Here is a 23833-nt window from a genome sequence, read left to right as displayed (position 1 = left end):
AACTCTTTTACCTAACAAATCTACATATCTTTATTAAAAAATAAATAATAAATTTGGTAATATGAGATTATTAAGAATATTCCAAACAAAAACTTCGTAATACATCCCCAATTATAGGTCTTGAATACAACTTTTCTTAATCCACTTTTTCTGGTGCGTTTTTCCACCAATAATAAATAATAAATCCTATATAATTTAACAACCTATAAGAACCATTTTTAGCGCCCCAACACGTTTATTCTCGTAACACCTCAAAAATGAATCACTCGAAACCAAAAAATTACTTCAAATTCCATTACGATGTCTTAAAAATTTTTGGTATATCAATCGAAGATTTTCAAAACCCCTTCATTGAAATCATCTACAAAACTTACGCGATAATGGTGATAGCACTCTTTTTTTATATTTACGCAATAACAGAAATAGTTGATTTATTACAAACTTGGGAAAATTTAGAAACTTCAACGTTTACAATGAGTTATTTAACCAGTCATATTTTGGGAATTTCCAAACTATCGATTGTGTTAATCTTCCGAAAAAGCATCGACAAATTCTGCAAAAATCTTAACGAAGGTGTATTCAAACCAAATCCTTTAAGAAGTGGCCCTCAAGAACAAACGATCATTTCGAACGCAACAAAAACGTGCAATCTACAAGGTTCTTTTTTTCACGTTTTTGTCATTTTAATTGTGGGGCAAAGAGCTTTATACGCCATTTTGGATAAGGGAAGATACGAAAATTATTTCGACGAAAAAACAAATTCGACCTTTCCGAAATTAATAAGAACTTTACCGTATTCATGTTGGTTGCCATTTGAACCGATAGATTCTCCTTATTACGAATTGGGGGTGAGTTACCAAGTGATAAGCGCCTGCTTCTTCGGGTTTATAATCGGCGCAATTGATGCGTTAATTTGCGGGATTTTATCGCATATTAAGGCGCAATTTTTAATATTAAAGAATTGTTTAAAAACTTATTTTGAGAGAGGCGTGTATTTAATGCAAAAAGATGGATTTGAACAAATCGAAAGTAATAATCACGTCCTTCAAAAATATGTCGATATCTGTATTTGTGATTGCATAAAACATCATCACGCGATTATTGAGTTAGCTGATGGTGCTGAAATAACTTTTAGTTTGTTGATGTTGATACAGTTTTTGGGGAGTCTCTTTTTGATTTGTTTTCAGTTGTTTCAATTATCTTTGGTGGGTCAAATAAGATTTATTAAGTTAATTTTTTTTGTAGTATGAATTGGGTTCTTTTAGATTCTTCAGTATGATTTGTTACCTTTTCTTGATGTTGTATCAAATCTTGATTTATTGCTGGCATGGAAATGAGGTGATGCTGGTTAGTAATGAAATAATCGATGCCGCTTTTGAATCGGATTGGATTAATGTAAGCACTTCTAGCCAAAAGTCTTTATTATTAATGATGATGAGAGCTCAACGCCCCATAAAAATGTCTGCGGGGAAATTTACGTTTTTGTCATTGGAGACATTTATGGCTGTAAGTTAAAATTACAAAAATTATTTAGTTTGTTTTTGCAATTTTTAGATAGTTCGTGGATCCGGTTCTTATTTTATGGTCCTTCGAAACATGAATATCAACTTGAAATAAGCGACATCAAACGGATTTTAGTTGAGAAATTCCAAGATTTCCGCTGAAATAACGGCCGTAATTTCTGAAATTCCAACGAACTCGAATTATGGTGGCAAATATTTAAAATCTTTTCAAAACTTTTAATTACGCCGCGTTGTAATCCGGCGAATTTATGCACATTTTCAGGGATTTCTAATAATCTCGGTTATAGGGGTTAGTGAACTGCCCTTATTCGCACTTTATACTTACGCTTTAATAACACCGCTATTGTGTACGTACCTGCAACAAAAAGAAAAAAAAAATAGATTATGTGCATAATAAAACGTGGTAAGAGTTATTCTTTCAGTAACCGATGAACGGTTGTAACCCCGTTGAGCTGTAAAAAGACTGAAGTAGTTGCGAGAACACTTAACCTTTTATTGCTGTTCGTTGTTCGCGAACTAGATCGATATTTGAGGGAGATACGATTCCTCGCAAATTTTATTCAGATAATTTTACAAAAAATTCGGAACAGGTGTCCCTCAAGCGTAGAGTAGGTTTAATTGATAGATAGAGGGGTCTTTTCAGCGCACGTTCAATGGTGGGAGTTGACACGTTAGAGATAACGAGCTATAAATAGCACAAAGGGTCCCAAATTGGTAATGGCGATTTAATGTTACGTTCCCAAAGCAGATTATTACCGATGCAAATTGCTAGCTTATATTTCGAATTTAATTACGAACCGTTGAGTAAGTTTCCTGAGCGGATTGGGCAATCCTGGATCCAGAAGATAAGGGACCCCGGGCGTAACTGCAACCCCATCCACCCCCGTCGTACCCAAATCCGCTTTGAAAGTTGCATTGCTGGTGCATGTTTAAGAATTCGGTCGTGTATGGATCGAGATAAGGTACAGGAAAAGTTTCTGCAAGCTCCTCCGATGGGGGGGCCGATGGTTTTGCTCGCGGGGGAAGAGGCGGGGGAGTCGAGGGATTGTCTTTCCTTTCAACCACCACTTCCCACCCTTGTTCTTTCTTATTTTTCCGTCTACCGAAAAATTTTCTAGACAATTTTGGAGAATTCGTTGTGATCTCAACATTTCTTGAAAAGGTGGGGCTATTTCTCCTCGGTGGCGGGGACGGCCTCAACTTCAATAGAAAAGTTATCTCGTCCTCTTCGTTTTGTAAACAGTTCATGTTGGAACACTCTGTTTTACAGTTTGACTCTTAAACAAAAGGACCAGCTGTAAAGCGAGAATGCGGGCGCAGGTGTACAAGAAAACTCTTAAATATACCCCCTTAAATCTTTAGACTTTAAGATTCGCAAAACGTTTAATCAAGAAAATCGAAACACAAGTGATCTTCTAAACTCACTAAATGAAACTGAGTCTTTACGATTCCACGGACCGATTCTATTCCGAGTAGCCCGTAAATCCAAGAAACAGGCGTCGACGTCGTCTTAACAAAAATAAAAAAGATTCGTCCACTACTTAGACGAGTAAAAAATGGGAGACATCAAAAAAATAATTTCATAATATCCACGTCCGTTCCATGCCATATCCATGCCAAGAATGGAACGGAAATGATTTAGAAATTTATGGGTTAACTTCGCGCAATGCGAAACGTGTGTCAGAGTGGAGTCACTCGCCCGGCAGCTAATTGAATCCCCAAACGTTGGTTGCACATCTGGAGACGTCTCGTCATCTCTCTCAGTCTTTGTGTTTGAGATGGGGAAGTTGTGGAACCGACAAAGAGAAGAAGAACGGAAAATTGCCTTACGGCCGCAGCAACAGGGAATCGATACCACGATTTGTCTTCGGATTTAATGGAACCATAATAATAGGAGACAGGGGGTGGAGCGACGGGAAGAGGAGTCCTAAATGCGCCCCCTTGGTGATACCTAGACGATGTGCGAAATGCATCCCGGTTTATGAATAATAAAAAGGGGTAAGGTATGAGGTTAAAACCCCCGTCGTGACAATATTAAAATCTATAGCTTAAGGAAAATATATTTTCCATTATAGTATTGTTAAAAACATATTTAAGCCTAAAAGGTTTTTGTAAAAGCAAGGAATTTTCCCTCTGAGTACACAACAACGAAGTGTTGATGAACGCTAGAGGCAAAAAAAAAAAGTGAGGAAAAACGACTGCGCATTTTTCAGCTGTCCTCTTACAACTTCTCGAATATTCATCCCTATTGCAAAGATTAATGGGTATAAGCCGCTTTTAATATTGTGGGCCACACACAAAACGAAGCGATTACCATGCACGGTTTCCCTCTCATTATTTTTAAGGAATCCTAATTTAAATTTTATTACATTCGCACACTACTATTCCAATTCGCGTTTTCGTTCATCCATTATTTTTTTATTCGCGTTTCCGTATCTCTTTGCCTAGGGATACAATGGTGATGACGCGATTTCTCAAAACATTCCAGTTCAGACAAAAGGTCTCGTCGACCATATTTTTCGGCGTAATGCACCCCGCAGAATGAAAATCCGGTCCGCGCGGACTGAATTTTAATGCCGCAACCCAGTCCGGGCCATTTTACCGTCAGCGTGGATATTTTATCCTTGTGGCAACGGTGGCGGCGTTTTGTTCGCAGGACTGTGTCAGCATCAGCACCGGAAGTAGGGGCGATGAGACCGCGCGCAATTACTTTAATTAAAGCAAACAACCGTTTCTGCAGAGCCGTGGTAATTTGAATTTTCATATTCACACTTCGATTACTCCATTTAAGAGGGGGAGAATTAAAATTGCTTTTAAATTTTCTACGTGTCATTTTTTATTTCTGTATTAAAAAAATGTGATGTAAAACAATGTGATATTGGTAAGGATTATGATATGAGCCAATAAACTAAAAAAGAAAATTAACACGTTAATCCAATGTTAACTCTAAATTAAGGTGTTTTTCCTTGAAAATGAAAAATAATACTTTAATCGAGCGTTAATCGACGATTAGCGTCCCGTTAAGTTCAAGAAAACTTGTGTAATTATATAAGAAGACTAGAAAGTATTTCAGGTTTTAATTGTAAGTAGCCAGCTCGGTTGCATTCTTTCAAATGATATATGAGGAGCTTATTTTCAAAACGCAACATGTCCAAAATTCGTAATTTTGAGATATAGATGTCCTTACGTAGTCTATAACCATCTTTAAAAGTTGGTTATTAAACTTTTATGACAAACCGCAATAAGTCCTACTACTTAAAGCGACAAATATCTCTTAAATTTTCGAACTGCAACAAGTCCTACTTATTTTTATTTTCTAACCGCAACATGTCCATTCAGCCAATCAGGAATGCCGGTATGCTCACAGAGTAGGGGTATTAGCGTGTTTTACTTAGTTAATTTCATTGCTTCTTTTTGATAACACTAAGATTTCGTAGATTGTGTCATTATAATATTTAACAGAAAAAGTTTGTATTCAAGTTTTACAAAAATGGAAGAAGAGGGAGGTGTGTCAGTGTCTGAAAACAGTGTAGGTAGCAGAAAACGGAAAAGTGTTAAGAAAGAGGTTAGAAAACAAATAAAGGAATCTAAGTAAGTTGCTATACGCTTATTACTAGCTAATATTATAATTAATTGAATTTGTTTGTAGTTATGCTGCCAGAGATATGCAGTTGCAAAACTGGAAGTTGCAGTGTAATCATCCGTATAACAAGAAATTCGAATGTAAACAAGTTGGACAAGAAACGATGCTTCGTGTTAAACGGTGGTTTTATAAAGACAATAACTTAATGAACCAAAATGTGAGGCTTTCTCATGTAATAAAAGTAAAGCATCCTAAAAGACATCGTGAACGTGTATCGGCCTCAACTAGAAAACCTCATCAGTTTCAAATAGAATATAAGATTGCAACGAAAACCAAAAGTTATCAAGTGTGCAAGAAGAAATTTTTCGAAACACTTTTGGAACTTTCACACCGGCGAGTTTTATGGGTAGCAAAATGTATTAACAATGGCGAGGAGTTATGTGAAAATCGAGGTGGAAATCAATGGAAAGACAAACTACTACATAAAAAGGAAAGTGTTGTTTCCTTTGTAGGGAAATTTAAAGCACGCGAGTCACACTATAACCGACAAAAATCCCAGAGGCTGTATTTACCATGCGATTTAACGATTTCTAAAATGTGTACCATGTACAATTCTAGTGTTGATGAATGTTTACAAGTAAATTACGCCTATTTTCATAAAGTGTTTTCAAATGAGTTCAATTTGGGGTTTGGATCACCAGCTAGCGATATCTGCAGCTATTGTGAAAGGCTAAAGTATCAAGTGAGAACAGCATCTTCTTTGGAAGCAAAAACTACTGCCACCCGTGATTACAAAGTGCACAAGATGCGTGCAAAACAATTTCACTTATTGCTGAATCAACAGCAAAATGATAATGTCCAAACATTTTGTTTTGACCTCCAACAAGTTCAAGTGCTCCCAAAACTTCCAATACAAGAAGCATTCTACTTATTACAAGTGTCATACTACGCATTTTGCATTGTAGATCCAAAAAGTCTTCACCCAGTATTTTATAACTGGACAGAGAATCTTTGCGGTAGAGGATCCAATGCAACCGGTTCCGCAATCTTCCATTTCCTGAAAAATCAAGATTTCACAGGTATCGAGAAGATTCGTTTCTTCAGTGACGGATGTGGGGGCCAGAATAAAAACTGCCACATAATCCATCTTTTAATGTACTGGCTATATAAAGAAGCTCCTGCATCTGTTACAAGCATTGACCTTTTTTTCCCTGTCACTGGACATTCTTATTTACCAGCGGATCGAGTTTTTGGCAGGGTCGAAAAACAACTCCGAAGAAAACCTGAGTGCATTCTGCCTGAAGATTATGAGAATGTTTATAAAACAGTTGGTACTGTCAATGTATTGCAGAGGGATTGGATTGCTTACGACATAAAAGCTCTACGTGTCCAGTAGAGCTTTTATGTCGTAAGCAATCCAATCCCTCTGAAACGTGTCCAGTTTAAAAAGATTGAAGGAATAAGTGAACAAAAAAGGATGTATATTAGGAAACGTACTAAGAACGGTGAGACAATAGTCGAATTTAACAGCGATATTCATTATAGAATCGACGATGATTCCAAAAAATGGCAAACATTGCTAAAACGTGGACAAAGCGCAAGACGCGCAATTTTACCGCCGCTTGAAGGTACGCCAGGCATCAGTCCGACAAAGGAAAGGCGGTCAACAAACTGCTAAAAAAAAGATTTGGCGAGCAGTGGATTCAAGATCAAAATCTGAAGTGGTACTTTGACTTGCTCATTGAAGATCCGATACCACAACCAGTTCAACCGCCAGCAACCGAAGAAGAGTGTCAGTGCTTAACAGAAGATACTGAACCGAAATATTAACCATTCTTAATATTTCATAAATATTCACATCTCGAATATTTCGAAAATATTCATTTTTGGGTGTTCTGTAACGTTTCTTTTGTTTATTCGTAATAAATGGTTTTACCTTAACAAACAGGTTTTTTTTTCAAAGCGAAACAAGTCGACTTTTTTTTTCAAAATGCAACATGTCCAAAACTTTTTTCTCATTTTTGTTGAAAGTAGTCATCAAACATTTACCAAACTATGTATTATAATGTGCTTAAGTCAATAGCTATTGAAGAAAACAGAGTTGCTTGAATATCTTAACCCATTATCGAGAAACATGTTTTTTCCGTTTATCTCGAAAAACAATTTTTGGACATATTGCACTTTGAAAACAAGCTCCTCATATAATGATATATTAATTAATTTCCTATTCTGTTAACTTAATAAAATTAACTTTTTAACTGTACTAATTAATATCTATTAGGATGGAAGATTTTGAAATATAAATTAATTATTATTAATTTACAAGGAGTTGGAAACGATTTGTAATGTTTTAAATAAATTAGAATTTGAAACAATGTATAGAACACTACCGGTTCTCCGCAGTGGTACATTTATTCAGGATTATATTGATTTGTGGGTCAGTCAACCCTCGCATCTTGCATAGGGAGGCAAAAATTCGAGTGCACGCGCCGTTTTTCAGTCGGCGAAGTTCGCTTTTAAAATTGCACGGTAAAAGATCCTCTGCGGCAAGCCGGCTTTCGGTGGACTTTTCGTCCGCGACGACCTACTAAATCGTAATCAGGGACCGGATTTCCAAGCACTTTACGAGATGCCTTAGAAACGCCACCCGGCCATCCACCTCCCAACTCCTCACTCAAACGTACGTTATTGGATTAAAACGAGTTATAAAATTACAATCAAAAAAATTTTAATGGAACAAGTTAATTTACCTGTAACCAATCCCAAATGGCTTTGAGGACTCCAGGTTCTGGTGGTGGAGGAGCTGCACAAGTTTGAAGTGCAGTAACGAGGGAGTTTGCAGCCTCTCGGACGCCGGGGGGTGAAGATATGAACCCGTAGTCAGGAGAATGTGCAGTGAGGGACCCACTGTTGCCTGAAACATTTAATAACCATCGTCAAACCCTTTAAAGTTGGATTTTAAATCGCCCCTCGTACCGGCAGTGATTAATCGAGTAGATTGCCGGGGTTTGAGGGGTGGTCAGTAAACTTCGGGGTCGTTACCGATACGGGGCGTTATTTGGGTTATTTAATAACAACTCCCCACACGGAAATTTGAAGGGTTTATCGGCGGATTTGCAGCAGCGGTTTATTAAAATCGATATAGTATGTTAGAGGATTTAGCACGGTGTGAAATGAAACCGGTCATTTCATCTATCCGTGGGAGATTGAATCGTATTTTATCACTAAAAAATAATGTATTAGTCGTCATGTTTATTTTACTTTTTTTTATTATTAACAAATGAAATAGAAAAACACGTTAGAAATTAATTAATTAAAAAAAGACAATCACCAAAATCGAAAAAATGCACACACAAAATGAATTTGATTTTACCCTTTCTTTTATAAACCAATTTCCACCAAATAAAGCTTACTTTTGAGACCTGCAATAAAAAAAACATAAAAGGGTAATAAATGGAGATGTTAAAAAATTAAGGGAGTACAAATTAAGTCTTCAATAAAAAAAAATTTACCATTTTCTCCGGTTTCACGAATACGACCAGAATGGCACATGTTCAACCACCACCAACGAGTCATTCGGACTCGGTATCAAAGTCTTACATTGAAACACGTTTTCAACAAACAATCATTTTTTTCAAGTTAAAATCTAATCTTATTAAAGTTGCAACTTATTAAAAAAATGTTGGCAAGTTTTTTCTCCGTTAACGTAGACAGTATTGACGGAATCGAGTAAATCAATCACCTACTTATTTTTATCAACCCTTGTTATTTTAAGCTCATCTTTATATAAAAAATAACAAACAAATTTTTTTAATACCCAATTTTTAATTAAAACGATTCAAACCCAATTCTTATTTTAATCGCGTTTAATCCACGCCGAAAAGAAAAAATATTCGCGTAAAATTTCGTTTTATGAAAACAAATAAGTGTTCGCGACTGAATCTCTTCCCTTCTAACACACCTGTTGAAGGGTACAACATACACTGAGGGATGCTGCACGATTTTCCAACCGGCGACTGCGCCGAAATCCTCCCCCAAGTCATCCAATAATACACCACTTTTACAAAATACGAAAGTTTATAATTATTTAAAAAATATGTTAAACATCAAAATGACATTAAACGTCAAAGTGACATTAGACGTCAAAGTGACACTTTAAACATTAATACACCCTACTTAATAATAAAACACATAAAGTTATCTTTATTACAAATTAAACAGATAAAAAGTGAATTAAATGTAAATTATGTACACAAAGAAGTGAGAATAAAAAGATAAAACTTAACCTATAACTTACAATAAACTTTAGCAAGGATATAAATCATTTCGTCTCAAGAAAAAATATAATCAATCTGTGATTGTTATCTTTCCAATTTAATGATAACTACGGGAAAAAAAATTAAACCAACCTGATATTATTCCGTCCATTTGCATTAAAGCTGCTTCCAATAACTTACTGGCTTCCGTTTCTGGCGAAATCGACGGTACGTTATCGCCCCGTTGTTCCGACTTTCCCATTTTCACGCGAATAAAAGATATAATCGTATTAAAACATGTATAAACTTTAAAGGCACTTATATTTTCGTTGATTGCGAGGTTATGTTGTCGTTCGTTTTTGTTGACACTTGTGTCAGTTTTGTTATTCACCGGAAGTTGCCGTTGTTAACGAATGTAATGGAAAGGAAACGCTTCAAAGAGGAACGCATACGCACATGTATATTAATTGGCAATAAATGCTAATGAACGTGATATAAATACTATGAGTAGGAAAATAAACACGAACGAAACGAATGCAAGGTTATTTTTTTTAGGGTTAGTGCTGACATCTTTTTGCAAACACTAAAATTATGATACAATAAAAAAATAATTGTTATTTTTAATTTATTGAAATGATGTTATTAATTTGTGATAATAAAATACATAAAAAAATTAGTTTATTTATTTTTGTTTGGTGTAAAATTAGGGTTTTCTTTAATTTCGAATTTAGATTTCTATGATGTATAGTAGTTCAAGTTTTTTACACAAAGATGGCGCTAATACGAAATTTTAAATTTACTTTTTTTTTAAATATAAATTTACATTTTGGTAGACTTATATTTATTATATTTTACTTTAATTTAATTATAATTAGCATTCTGGTACACGCGTTTACACAGGCATACGCGGAAGTCTCTGAATCCGCAATTACTAATAGAAACGATCCTCGGGCAAAAGATGGCGTTATTTAAAAGTTATTAAATTTATTATTTGAACTTTATTATTTACTTTTTTGTATTATTATTTCCGTATAACTTAACCCATTTGAATAATAAGCTCAGATATGTGAATAAAGTTAATTCAAGGAGTTGTTATTCATTGGGATTGATAAAATAGAACGAAAATAAAATAATTTAGACTTTTATTACATTAAATTTAAAATTACATGGCCACAAAACATATAATACTACACTATCCGCTATGTATTACTAAACTTCTTTTTTAAACATAGAAGATTTTCGACCGGATGGTAGGTTTACGACGATCAAAAATATACAGAGTGTTCCAGAACCGGACGAAAGCCAAAACTTGGGCTATTAATGAAAACGAAAATTGTTAAGAAAAAAGAGCTGCTTGGGTTGTGCCAAAGTTTTGGAATTTCCGGAGAACAACTCTCGTACATTACACAGAAATTACACGTTATTTTAGTACGTACTTAAAAAGGAAACTATCTCTTTTTTTATATGCTATGCACATCAAACACTCGTTTTTTTGTCATATATCGTTATACACGTGGTACGAACTACGATGTGAGGAAAATAGAATGAAAAGGATGTATTACACCAGACTGTACACACGAAGCTTTCAAGCTCTTTATTCTCTCTAGAAATTATTTTTATTTGCACAATAGGGAAATGCGAAAAATAAATTCAATCATTGTTTTTTCGCGTTTCCTTTGATATTAAATTTTTTATTATTAATTTTTTAATCAAGCATATGGTTAAACAGATTAAACTAATTTGATAATTTTGATTCTATGACGTATATATATATTTTTTTTGATAATTATTTAATATATTAGTTTTTATTAATTTCTTTTTTTTTTCGATTTCGGATGATATGGCAATTATTAATAAAAATAAAAAGGATTAAAAAGGGGTTTATTCAACAAAGAATACATTGTATTTCTATCTTAATAACAATTCTTTATCATTGTTATTATGCTAAATCTGATTTTAGCGTTATGCTTTGTATATCCATGACTTTTTAAATTTAAAATAATAAGATCTTTTTTTAATTTTTTCGAAAACAACGAAAATAATGATTTTTACCATTGCGTATTAGCTTTACATAGATACACGTTACAAAAAACACGCCTTGTTCAAAAAGAAAGACATACAAGTATTCGGCTTAATTCTGTTTTATTTTCTTACTAAATATTCTTTGTTTTTTCGTTTTTTCCATTGTGCTTGTGAAAAATCTATGAGGAGGGATGCAACTGAATCTACCAAGGTTATTAAAAGTGATTTTTTGTTGTTGCATTCTTAAGATCCAATCTATGTATTGTCAAATTTAAATTTTATTATTTTTTTTTTCATCTAATCATTAAAAAAGTTTTAATTACCTTGGTAAATATAAATTTTTAAATTTTATTGTAAGATATACATAGTTTAAATTAGTTTAAGCTTCTTATTTAATTATTCTTTTCGATAAACTATGAAAGAAACGGTGCCTTTCTTTTGGGATATACTTTTGGGGAGTATTTATAGTAGTAGAGCGGTAAATGTACAAACACACAAAAAAATTAGTGATTCAGCTTGAGGTATAAGCAATAATCCAGGTAAAATTATTTATTTATACTTAATTTCGTAGGTTTAAAATTAAGTATTAATGAATAATTTTGAACCGTTATTAACGATATCAACTTTTGTACAGAAAGCTTTCTTCTCATTTTTTTTATTATTTTTATTCATTAATTATTTTTCTGTATACTTCTGAACATGCAGTAGATAATTCTATAGATTTATTTTCATTTTAGTTATGGAGGGCCTATATTATCGTACATCTACCTAATTCGGTTAGCGCAGACGTACTAAAAAAATTGGAAATGAAGGGTAATAAAACGTCGATTACAAATATATATTATTATGTATATATTATGTAAACATGGACTGTTATATGCAAACTTTTTGAATTTTCTTAATTCTCGTCGTTTCTATCTCGTGAAATTCCTTTTTTCTTTTAATTTTATACTCTTATTAGTATTTTGCATATATTTATACCAATTATACTTATTACAATCAATATCAATTTTAATTAATTATTATCAGCGCAGAGTACCTAGATACTAAATAATAATAATACAAAAATACATTAAGTACAACAAAAAGGTCTCAATAATTATGTAATTAATTAATTAATTAACAATAATAATAACTCATGGAATGGTTGTTTTATATCAACTAAGCTTTTTATGATCACAAAAAACAAATTCATTAAATAATAAAGCGCAAAGGGAATAAAATGACTTTATAATTAAAACTGAATCTCTCACCTGCTCTTTTTTATATAATACAATAAGCTCCTACAAATTTATTCTTTAACTTCAAAGTATTTGTAAGTTGGGTTTTCGTAGCCGTTTATTTGCATGTTAGCCACGTGTCTCTCTTCTGGCGTGGCCGCTTGATCTACCTCGATAAATCCTTGACTTTGAGGCGAACGAGATGATCTACGTTTCGCTACGGCTACTCCCACAACTATTGCTGCCATTAATGCCATTCCGGCAAATGCTAAAGTGAAATAAACACTTTTGCTATCTTTACGACCATAAACTTCTCTATGTACTGAATATGTCTAAAAGAAAAAGTTAAATTAATCATTTAATTTTTTTTTAATACAGTTTTTAAAAGTCTATGTAGTTTTGGGTTAACTTAATAACTGAAACTAACACTAGATAATACAATTAAATACATTGGTTTAGCCGTCTTGAGAGACGCACAGCTAAACACGAATGTTTCTAGTTCTAAGTCTAATAATGGTATAGTCTAACACTGGGACCTCTTCTTTTCTTAATTTACGTCAATGATCTAGCTAACAGCATTCACGGTGCTTTAATCAGTAAAAGCAAGAATTCCCAGACTGCTTGTAGTTTAGCTAATTCATCGAAGACTAATGCCGAGCTGTGGTTTGCAATGAATAAATTGAGTCTGAATGAAGATAAAACAGTTTTATCAACGTTTACACTTCGAAGGCAGTTTAACGTTAATCTGAGTAGTGTAAGATTTTTGGGGGTTTATCTTGATGCTTCATTGACTTGGGAGCAACACACGAACGCGGTTTGTGGGAAGCTCAGTGGTAGCGTTTTTTTTCTGCGGGTTTTAATAATAATAATAATAATAATGCCTTTATTAATAGAAACAACAGAAAAAAAAAAGATTACAAATGTGCGCAGGGCGGAGTTAGGACCATAGTGCTCTTTACCACCCAACCCTGCGTTAAAAAAAAAAATCGAAAAATAAAACAAAACATTCGATCTTGACAATAATACTAATACCAACAAAACAGCCATTCAGAGAGAAAGTAATAAAAATAACACTCATAGTAAAAAAAATCGAAAATGATATAAATTACTCATTAGCCCCATTCTGGTCACAGACAATGATCTCGCGGAGCCCTTTTTTGAAGGTGCTCAGTGGCAACGACTTAAGAGAACTTGGCAACGGGTTAGCCATATTAAGCCAACGCACCTCCTTCAAAAAACATGTAACGTGAGATCTCAAACGCAACCCAAAAATCAATCTCAGATAGGCGTTCTGAACTTTCTGAATAATTCGCAAAAATTAAATTGGCTGAGTACCAAGGCGTCACACAGTCTCGCCCTAATGTCCCTAGATAAAAAGTTTTTAATATTATAAATAAGCTTCAGCGCCGCAAATGATTTACGGACCTTTAAAGTAACATGATCCCTAAATCTGACATCACAATCCATTAGGAGGCCAAGATTACGACAACAACCCGCAACGCCCAAGTCACCACTATCCAGCTCAATTCTAAAATGAGAGCAAGCGTTGCGGGCATTGCGTCTACCAAACAACAACATAACCGATTTTAAGGGATTCAATCTTAAGTTGTGACTGGCAGCCATTTTGGTAAACCGAGCAACATCACCCGCAATCCTAAGTTGGGCCACAGGAGCATCATCCTGTCTGAAAGAATAATATATCTGAGAATCATCAGCATAAAAATGAGCTTTAGAATATTTGAGACAATTTTGGAGACCAGAAGTATAAATACTAAATAAGAGCGGACCCAATACAGAACCTTGTGGTACACCGGCCATTAATCCACGGGCAGCCGAGACGATCATGCCACAGGAAACGACCTGTCTTCGATCAGAAAGAAAATTCAATATTAAGGCAGCAGCATTAGTACAAAACCCAATGTACTTTAGAATAGAATCCAAAACTGTATAATTCACCGTATCAAATGCTTTCGAAAAGTCGAAAAGAATTAAAGCCGTAACCATGTCATCATCAGCTGCCCGCAGTATATCATCAGTTATATGCATCAATGCTGTACCACATCCATGATTTTTACGAAACCCAGACTGTGTCGTCGGCAAAACACTGCAACCCTCAACAAAAAATCTCATCTGAAAGCCCATGATTTTTTCCAAAATCTTAGACAAAACAGGCAAAATACTAATCGGCCTAAGGTCACCACACGAAGTAGGATTGGCTATCTTAGGCAGTGGGATCACTTTAGCAGTTTTCCAAGCGTCTGGAAAAACTGAGTTAGATAAACAGTAGTTTATAATATGTGTTACAAAAGGTAGAATATGGGGACAGCAAAGATGCAACATTAAGGATGAAACACCATCAAAACCAACCGAGCTACCGTTTCAAATAGGAAATTATTAGTAGGATTTAATTTAGAATTATTATAGAAGTCAACAACATTCTGATCAACAACCCCTCCCAATTCAGAAGATCTAGCGAAATAATCATTTATCTCATCTGCATTACCTAAACTCCCGGGCAATGGTTGGCGCCTCTGTCTGGCGACACCCCAATCACGAAGGACCCGCCATAGCTTAGCAGAACTACGCTGAGCCACCACCGAACCAAAGTATGCCTCTTTTGAGTAAGAACGTGTCGCGGCAGTCACTACGGATTGCATATTTTTCCCTCTGCCAATCGTTGATGTCGTATGCAATAGTTGCATGGGGTGGGGCCTCATCGTGCGATCGTGTCTTCAGACTACAGCGACGTGCAGTCCGCGTCCTCAATAATGTAAAGTATCGTGATGACTGCAGGAATTCTTTTGTTTCATTGAAAATTCTGACATTTCCTTCATTGTATATATACCACAGCATACTCTACATTAAGGTACAGAGTCAGCATTTTGTCACACATGGTGAGGTCCATAACCACCACACTAGAAACAATGGGCGCCTCATACCTAAATATTCCAGATATTAAAGTAAGGTAAGTAAATATTGTTGCTGTCAAGTTTTTTTAATAAACTGCCACTCACTGTCGCCGGATTGCCTCTTAAATCTCTAAGGAACTGTCTTCATAAATTCCTGGTTGAGCGGGCCTACTACTCACGTACTGACTTTTTAAACGACACAATTACGTCCGAAAATTTCAATATACGTGTATCGGAACCGTAATTATTTTTGACTCCTATTGATCACGTTCGTAATTTGCTGTGTTTTGTTGCGTTTATTTTTGTAATTACGACTATTGTTGCTATAATTAATGTATTGCGTTTGCTATGTTATAATTATTATTAATAATAATAATAATTTATTTAATCACCTGGCTACAAATAGTAGATGTGACAAGTTCAAATCACATACAATATATAATACACAACATACACAATATTCAACAAAGAAAGAGAGAAATTAAATTATGAAGTATGACCTATGCTAGTTGACTAGGACTAATACTAAAATTAAATGACAAGTATTCCTGGCGGTCGTAAAACGCCCTTTCTACAAGCATCATTTTTACTTTATGTTTAAATGAGCTAAGCGTATCAGCTTTTTTAATTGCAGATGGCAAATTATTATAGAGCTTTGGGAAATCATACCGTGGACTCTTTTCAAAGAAAGCCGTCTTATGATGACCCAAGCACACCAAACTATCAGATCTAGTTTCGTAATTGTGTTTCATGACAGGGTATCTATCGACATGCTCCCGCACATTTATATATATATATATATATACTTTGAAGAGTAAGAAGCGAATTGGCCTTGAATGTATCTCTACACGAATCTCTGCAGTTTAGGTTGAAGATTAATCTTATAATGCGCTTCTGTGCTACAAAGGCACGCCGCCACTCCGTCGATCTTCCCCACAATAATATATTGTATGAGAGATGCGAATAACAGAGAGCATAATACGCATCTAATAATCCCGATAGCGGGAGGCATCCCTTCAACTTCAGAATTGCATAGAAGGACGAGTTCAATTTCGAAACCAGATGATCAACATGTTTGTCAAAACTTAGCTGCTCGTCTAGATAAACACCCAAAAACTTGCAGCTATTTGATAGAATGATATCATCGGCTTGCGGAAGCCTTCTCCTCTTATGAAAATTTACAAACACTTTGCACCAAGCATCAAATGATTCAACGGTATGCTTGACTTTAGAAAAAAGCATATCAGCATCATTCGACGCCAGGGCAATTGACGTGTCATCGGCATACATGACTATGTGGACATCGGAAAGATACTCAGGAAGGTCATTTATATACAATAGAAAAATTAATGGGCCCAAGATTGAGCCCTGGGGAACTCCCAGTCGAACATTTGATTCCGATGACTCCTGACCAGAGAGGACCACTTTTATTTTTCGTTCCTCCAGAAATGATTGAAGCCAATTTAAAATCGTGCCTCGCAAACCCAAAGCATACAATTTCTGCATGATGTACACTAGTGGCAGCGAATCAAACGCACGCGACATGTCGAAGAACAGACCCACAGCAAAATTACCTTTATCCAGGTTATCGTACATGAACTCAATAAAATTCAATGACGCAGTCTCTGTAGACAGGCCGCGCCTAAAACCATGCTGAGCATTACTAATAACATTGAACCTGTCCAGAAAACTCAAAATTCGCTCCGAGACGATGCTTTCAAATATCTTTGAAAAAACGCTAGTTATCGCTATTGGTCTGAAATTGTTGACATTTGTAGGATCACCAGCCTTGAAAACTGGAATGACCCGAGAAATTTTCAGCGCCCCGGGAAAGATTCCAGAACAAACAGAAAAATTAAATACATGTTTAAGGGGCTCGACCAGACAAGACGCTACATACTTAATTACACTCACACCGATGCCATCGCAACCCGTCGAGCGTACGTTTTTTAAGCGCTTGATGGCCGCTAGAATTTCTGCGGAGGATATAGTATACAAAAATATGCTATTGGGTACAGAGCTACCAACGGTGCAAGATACATTATACATTATACTTGTCGGTACGGTTATTGTAGATTGTAGTACTGATTGACGAGTGTAACACTTGAATGTTTTTGCACAATAAAGATATTATATTATTATGTTATATACCATTTCAAGTTCAAATTGGCACTAATCAAACTTAGTTTTGTAACGGAGTTATCATACTCTTCGCTTTTCTGTGACCTGGAAGTTCTTTCCAGCGTAAGGCTATCTTTAAGGCAGCCCAACTGTTGATTACTTGTTTTAGGTGGCTTTTTTGTAGTCCACAACCGGGTTGGGGTCCAATGACGGGCGTTTTCGTTGTCTCTTTGGCCAGCTTGTCCGCCTTCTCATTGCCTTCAATCTTGCTGTGACCTGGAACTCACCATAGAGATTGCGAGTTCTCTCAGGTTGCTGGTACACTCTCTGATCAGTGCAGAATCACACGTGTAGGCCTGAACTGCCTTTTGGGAGGTCCGATTTTCTGTGAAAATGTTTATGGATGCACCTTTTGTATGTTCAAAGCGATGCAGAAATTTATAGTAAGTACTTCTGCTTGAAAAATGGTTATGTCCGAGCTGAGGGGCAATTTAATGAGGCTATTTGGTCCACTAATGCCCATGCCTATTCCGGATCCAACTGTCTTTGAAGAAATAAAGAGGAAGATGATGAAATTTCTTTAAATCCTATCTTTTCGGTAGACAGCAATGTGTGGGTATTGATTGCGAATTCTCTTCATATAGGAGTGTTAATTTGGGAGTCCCGCAGGGCTCAGTATTGGGTCCGGTATTGTTTTCTATTTATACCCATAATATTACGCAATGTGTTGCTCATACGAACATACATAGATATGCTGACGATACCCAGTTATATCACTCCTTTGCACTTCATGATGCTCTACAAGAAACTAATAGAATTAATGACGATCTGAAGTCATTGGATAAATTCTCAAGGAATCACTCTTTAATTGTAAATCCCACCAAGTCCGTCGCTATTATTTTTGCAAGATCACAAGTCCGAACGCAACTTAAAAATGAACTTAATTTGGTTATGGGAAATAGGAAAATTGAGTTCTGCGATAATGCTCGCGACTTGGGACTTATATTAGATTCTGATTTGAGATTTGAGCAGCATGTAGGAAAATGCATTAGAGCAGCTTTTGCTAATCTAAAGAGACTGTACGGTAGCAGATCAGTAGCGTGGTGTATGGCCCTTGTTTATCTGCGACTGTCGCTGCAAGGATACAAAGAGTCCAAAATGCGTGTGTGAGGTTTGTGTGTGGTTTGCGAAGGCGCGATCATGTATCGTCCAAGCTGGGTGAAATTGAATGGTTGAATATGGTTAATCGTCGAAAATTGGGATACGCTATGTTCTGTCGAAGAATTATCGAATCTAAGAAACCATTTTATTTATATAGTAGGATCGAATTCCGTAGAGATGCTCATACTGTCAATTTGCGAAATAAAAATTTGATTGCACCTCCGATACATAGAACTACTCTGTATGAAAGATCTTTCTCATATCAGATATCAAAAATATGGAACGGTCTCCCGGTTGGTCCCTATTGCAGCTTAGCTACTTTTAGAAGTCGTTATCGAAACCATCTATTGCAGAGTCAGGGTGTAGAGCACGTGTAGTGAGCGGATGTCGCCCTGTGACGCGGCATTATTTTGTTTAAATTCCCATAAAATTTTATTTTGATAAGTGAAGCTCAGGTCAAGTGGAAGAACAGATCATCCATCTCAGGATGGATGACCTGAACTTCGCCTTTTGCCCATTTTTTTTTTTGCTATTATAGGTATTTTCTATTTGGTTTTTTTTGTAACTATCTTTATGTTTTAATTGTAATTATATTATCTTTTTTGTATTTGTATGGGCAATAAAGTCATTATTATTATTATTAAGTGGACATAGAAGACGAATCTGTCGTAATTTAGATTAGATCAAGTTATTATGATTTAAACTTAATATATTATTTAGTGTGTATTGATTTATTTGTATGAGTTCTTGTATAAATAACCATTGATTTTGCTTTTTATTAAAGAAGAACTTTTATTTTTGTATTAACTTTGTTTATTCTTTTAGCGGTCTTTGTACTGTTTTTAAATTTTATCATCATCATCATCAGCCCTCTGCGTCCATTGTTGGACATAGGCCTCCCCTATTCTGTTCAATTCGATTCCATTCTGTGTTGTCTGAAACGAATTGTTGGTGATTCTTTTGACTTTGTCCCTCCAGCGTGTCACTCAAGCAACCGTTTTGTCGAGCGACATGGCCCAATTCCACTTGAGCATTGCCGAAATGACTGCCACTTGACCACATCATTTCCGCCACTTCTTTCTCGTAAGTCTTCATTTCGTATGTGGTTACACCTAGTGTCGACCTCTCTATCTTTCTTTGTATTTTCTTTTGAGTCTCCTGGCAGTGGCCACCATTAAGGAACCCGTATGCTGCCTACTTGTTTGATTATCTCTCGATACACGAACCTCATGGTCAAGATATACATAGCTGTCAAACCTCTCAATCTCATTATTCCCAATGTTGATGTTAGAGCTGGGAACAAGATTGTCATAAATTTTGATTTCTCCACGTTGATATTTAGCCCGACTGTATGTATGTATGTAGTTTCATGTGAGGTTGGTTAAACCACAGGTGGTATAACCAAAGCACTTAGGCCCCAACGGTCCCTTTGTACATCCTCACGGTTTACTTCGGCCATGTGTAGGTCTATTTGAAGGAGTGAAAGATGTTCGAAGATGGCATCCTCCGATCAGGCTGATACCGCTTCTCGCCTCGCCTTCAGCCGGGCTGGTACTCCAACGCCCAGCAATTTGAAGACGACCCCCAAGCCGGGCTGGTACTCCAACGCCCAGAAACTTGGGTGCATGGCTGAGTACCGCTCAAAGAGCGCAGACGCGCTTTCAACCCATTTTACCTTCACAACCTCCAACTACACATGTATCTGACGACAACCAGAGATGTTAGACTGGTTGCCGGGACCGACGGCTTAACGTCCCCTCCAAAGGACGGGGAGGCGACTCGGCGTGTATTCACTGGGAATCGAACCCGGGACGCCGACGTGGTAGCCCGAGAGCTTACCACGGGGCCATTCGCCCCCCAGTAGCCCGACTCTTGCACACCTTCGTACATCGTTCAGCATCAGTTTCATCTCTCCAGGACTGTGATGAACAATTTGGGTTCAACATTGTATCGCGCAGTCATATTGCATTGTATGCAATTTTACCGTCATTGTAGCATTCTTGTAAATGTTACAAATAAGTTTGGTGCATCGATGATCGACTCTGCTTTCTTGACTCTGCCATCAACTCAATTTAAATTAAATTTTATAAACACCTCTAAATACCCATTTTAAATTTAATACAAACAAGTAAATAATAATAATAAAGGAGGGTTAACTAAATATCTATTCAAACTTGTTACACCACAAAGTTTAAAAAAAAATCTTACAGGTTCTCCATGGCTTATTTCATGAGTCATCGAATGCGCAATTCTAATCACATCTTGTTGATGCGGAACAGCAGCGACTTCTTCTACCGCTTGTTGAACGGCAGCATCATCTACTTCCCTTCGATTTTCTTCTGGAGTGGTTATCGCGTTACTGACAACTTCAGAAACTACGTTTTCGGATGATGTCGAAGAAATTGTTGTCTAAAAATTACAATTATTATTTAAAAAAAATCTTTTTTTTGTATAATTACCTTATCTTCTGCTGGAATAATAGATTCATCTTCCATATCTTCACTATCAAAGTTACTAATTTTCTTTCCCAAAGCGTTCTCAACTCGTTTCTTTTCCTCCCTAAGTTCCGTTCTTTCTTTCTTCCTCATTTCTTTTCTTTCTTTTTCTTGTTGCCTCTGCCTCTCTCTTTCTGCTTGTTTACTAACAACTTCCGTTTTGTATTTATCTAAAATCGCGGCTTCCGCTTCGGTGGTCATAGCGAGTAAAGAACCAGGTGTGTCGTCTTTAGAACGAAGAGCTTGAATGTAATCGTCCATTAATTGAGATATTTTCGTGGATAATTCCGGGTATCGCTTTAACATCTGCATGCTTTGATTAACCGTTTTGTCAATGTCCGTTAATCTTTCTAAAGTTCTTGGTTGTTCTCTTGCTGCAGCTTCTAAGCTGCTCGCTAAAAGGTGACGATAATGCGTGATGGTGTGAGCGCGATCTTTATGGAGGGCCCTTAATAATTTTTGAAGACATTTTTGAACCCTATGGACGTTGGGTGGTTGGTCGTTTAAAGCTTGGGTGTAACAACCCATCGCTTCCTTTTTTCTTTGATTGATATGGGCCAAAACTCTTTGCTGATGCATCGCCGCTAATTGGTGTTTCTCCGCGTCACCTTCCTCCTCTAAAGCTTGAACCGTTTGTTGAAATCTCAACGTCATTCTTTGTTTAAAAGCATCCGCCCCCCGTGGATCCGTCGCCCTCATATCTTGATATCTCTCTTCTAAATCGGACCAATCTTTCATCACCCTCGTCACTTTTTCTCTATGGGTTTCTTCCAGCCTTTCTTGAGCCTCCTTGTAACTTTGATGTTCGTTCCTTGGGTCGAAATGGGTGAAATATGGATCGGGAGTGGGAACGGACGTAGTTTTCATTGTTGTGGTTGTTGTTGTTGGAGCTGGTGTTGGTTTGACCGTTGCGGCGGTACTTGTTGACGTTGTATCCCAATCTTCGTCTTCGTCATCGTAATCATCGTCGTCTTCTTCTTCGTCTTCGGGATTTGGAGCGTCGGAGAGTTCGGTTTCATCCGCTAGGTCGTCTAAATCGTCTTTATCATCTTCTTCATCTGACGAATCATCATCGTCTTCTGTATCCATTATTTCAGCATCTGATTTTAGAAGTGTTAGATCAACCGGTTTCTTTGGTTTTAAGTTGTCTGAAAAATGCAAATAATAATGAGTTTAACTTACAATATTATGACTAATTTCACACTAAAATAATCTTAAGTACTAAGCTAAAGTGTTGCTAACTTTTTGATACACACTGTATAGAGTTGGTTAAGTGAACAATTTAGCTCATTTATCTTTGTCATGTGATATCTTCCCACATCAGCTAACTTCTACGCGGTAGGTTTAATCTATATTTCGGTTGATGCGATGGGTGAAGTGGGGATTTAATCGTTTTGGGACTGAGTTCAATTATTAAAACGAGCGATGGAGGAGACGTTTGACGGTTTTAGGAGTAATTAAATTGTTAGATTTGTTGCTAAATTTGGCGTGTTATCGAAAAGTAATCAGTTAGCTTTTTTTCTTTCCAGTTTTTTAGAGTGGGTGGATGAGAAAAATTGGCCACAGTCGATGGTGTGATTGGAAAAAAATGTTATGGCAGGAAAAACGATGCATAATGGAAAAACGGGCCGTTTGTGATTGATTTTTGGCATTAAAACCCCGAGAACCAAGCGCGCGTTTAGAATTTTTGATTTATCGCTTTTGTCAAATGTCAAATGATTGTAGTTAGATGTTTTTCGTTTATTTGATTTTTTTTAATCAAATTTATTCGGGTTTCAGAAATTTCAGGAATAGTTTGTTAATTGGAAAAGTTTTAATTCGGATATTCCCCGTTTTTATTAATTCTCGGAAAATGATTATGTTTTTTTTTTTTCAACATTATAAATTTCTTCTTGAATCCTTTTTGTGTAGACTCGTTAACTTTGTGGTGTAACTCAACTTCTTTCCCGGTATAATGGTATAAGTTTCCTCGTTTTCTTTACTTAATTATTAAAATTCGCAAGGGTACCATTCTTCAACTTTAAATTTTCACATCTCATTTCTTATTTTCATAGAAAAACAGCGCGCGAACTAGATTTAAGAGTAACTTCCGCAAACAGAGGTCCATCAAATAAATTACGCGGCCATCAAAGGGCATTGTTGTATTCGTCCATTGTACTTTCGACATTAGAAAACCTGTCAGCCTCGAATGGACACAACCTCTTGTGTGCACTTGGGTGCGCCTTATCTAATTTATGGACGTCGTACATGGTACTCTATGCATTTCTTAGTACTACTTTCTCTACTAAAACGCGTTATTTTTAAGTAACATTATTTTGCAATGTTTGCTAATGGCATCTGTAATTCCGGATCCGGTAATTTTTTTGTCTCCCATTTTGATTTTAATGGCCTCTATATATCCGGATTTTATGGGCGTTTTTTTATTGCCAGGGTGGTTAGTACTTTTTAATGGCACTTTGATAGCTACCCACCCTAGATTAGGTTTAATGAGAGGCAATTTTAAAACAGTACCATTAAAATTGGTGTTTCGTTGTGATATACTT

The 23833-nt window shown here is 36.1% G+C and overlaps 2 protein-coding genes across 2 annotated transcripts in view; one reads left to right on the top strand and one right to left on the bottom strand.

Annotated features, from left to right (window-relative positions):
• Positions 1–257: 257 nt before the first annotated feature.
• Positions 258–10344, top strand: LOC111423566 (odorant receptor 85b-like). The gene is made up of 4 exons (XM_071200516.1): positions 258–1228; positions 1266–1510; positions 10114–10191; positions 10238–10344. The coding sequence occupies exons 1-4, from the start codon at positions 258–260 to the stop codon at positions 10342–10344; spliced, it is 1401 nt and encodes a 466-aa protein (XP_071056617.1).
• Positions 10345–12463: 2119 nt separating this feature from the next.
• Positions 12464–23833, bottom strand: part of LOC111423570 (amyloid-beta-like protein) — a 52057-nt gene continuing 40687 nt past the window's right edge. Inside the window, exons 5-7 of the mRNA XM_023056827.2 lie at positions 21255–22438; positions 21004–21204; positions 12464–12936 (exon numbers count right to left, since the gene is read on the bottom strand). Coding sequence (XP_022912595.1) covers positions 12676–12936; positions 21004–21204; positions 21255–22438 — 1646 coding nt within the window. The 3' untranslated portion in view covers positions 12464–12675. The remainder of the gene's footprint in view (positions 12937–21003; positions 21205–21254; positions 22439–23833) is intronic.

This window comes from Onthophagus taurus, chromosome 11 (genome assembly GCF_036711975.1).
Source record: "Onthophagus taurus isolate NC chromosome 11, IU_Otau_3.0, whole genome shotgun sequence".
NCBI lineage: Eukaryota > Metazoa > Arthropoda > Insecta > Coleoptera > Scarabaeidae > Onthophagus > Onthophagus taurus.
The sequence above is the reverse complement of the archived record's forward strand: the minus strand, read 5'-3'. Positions and strand labels throughout refer to the sequence as shown.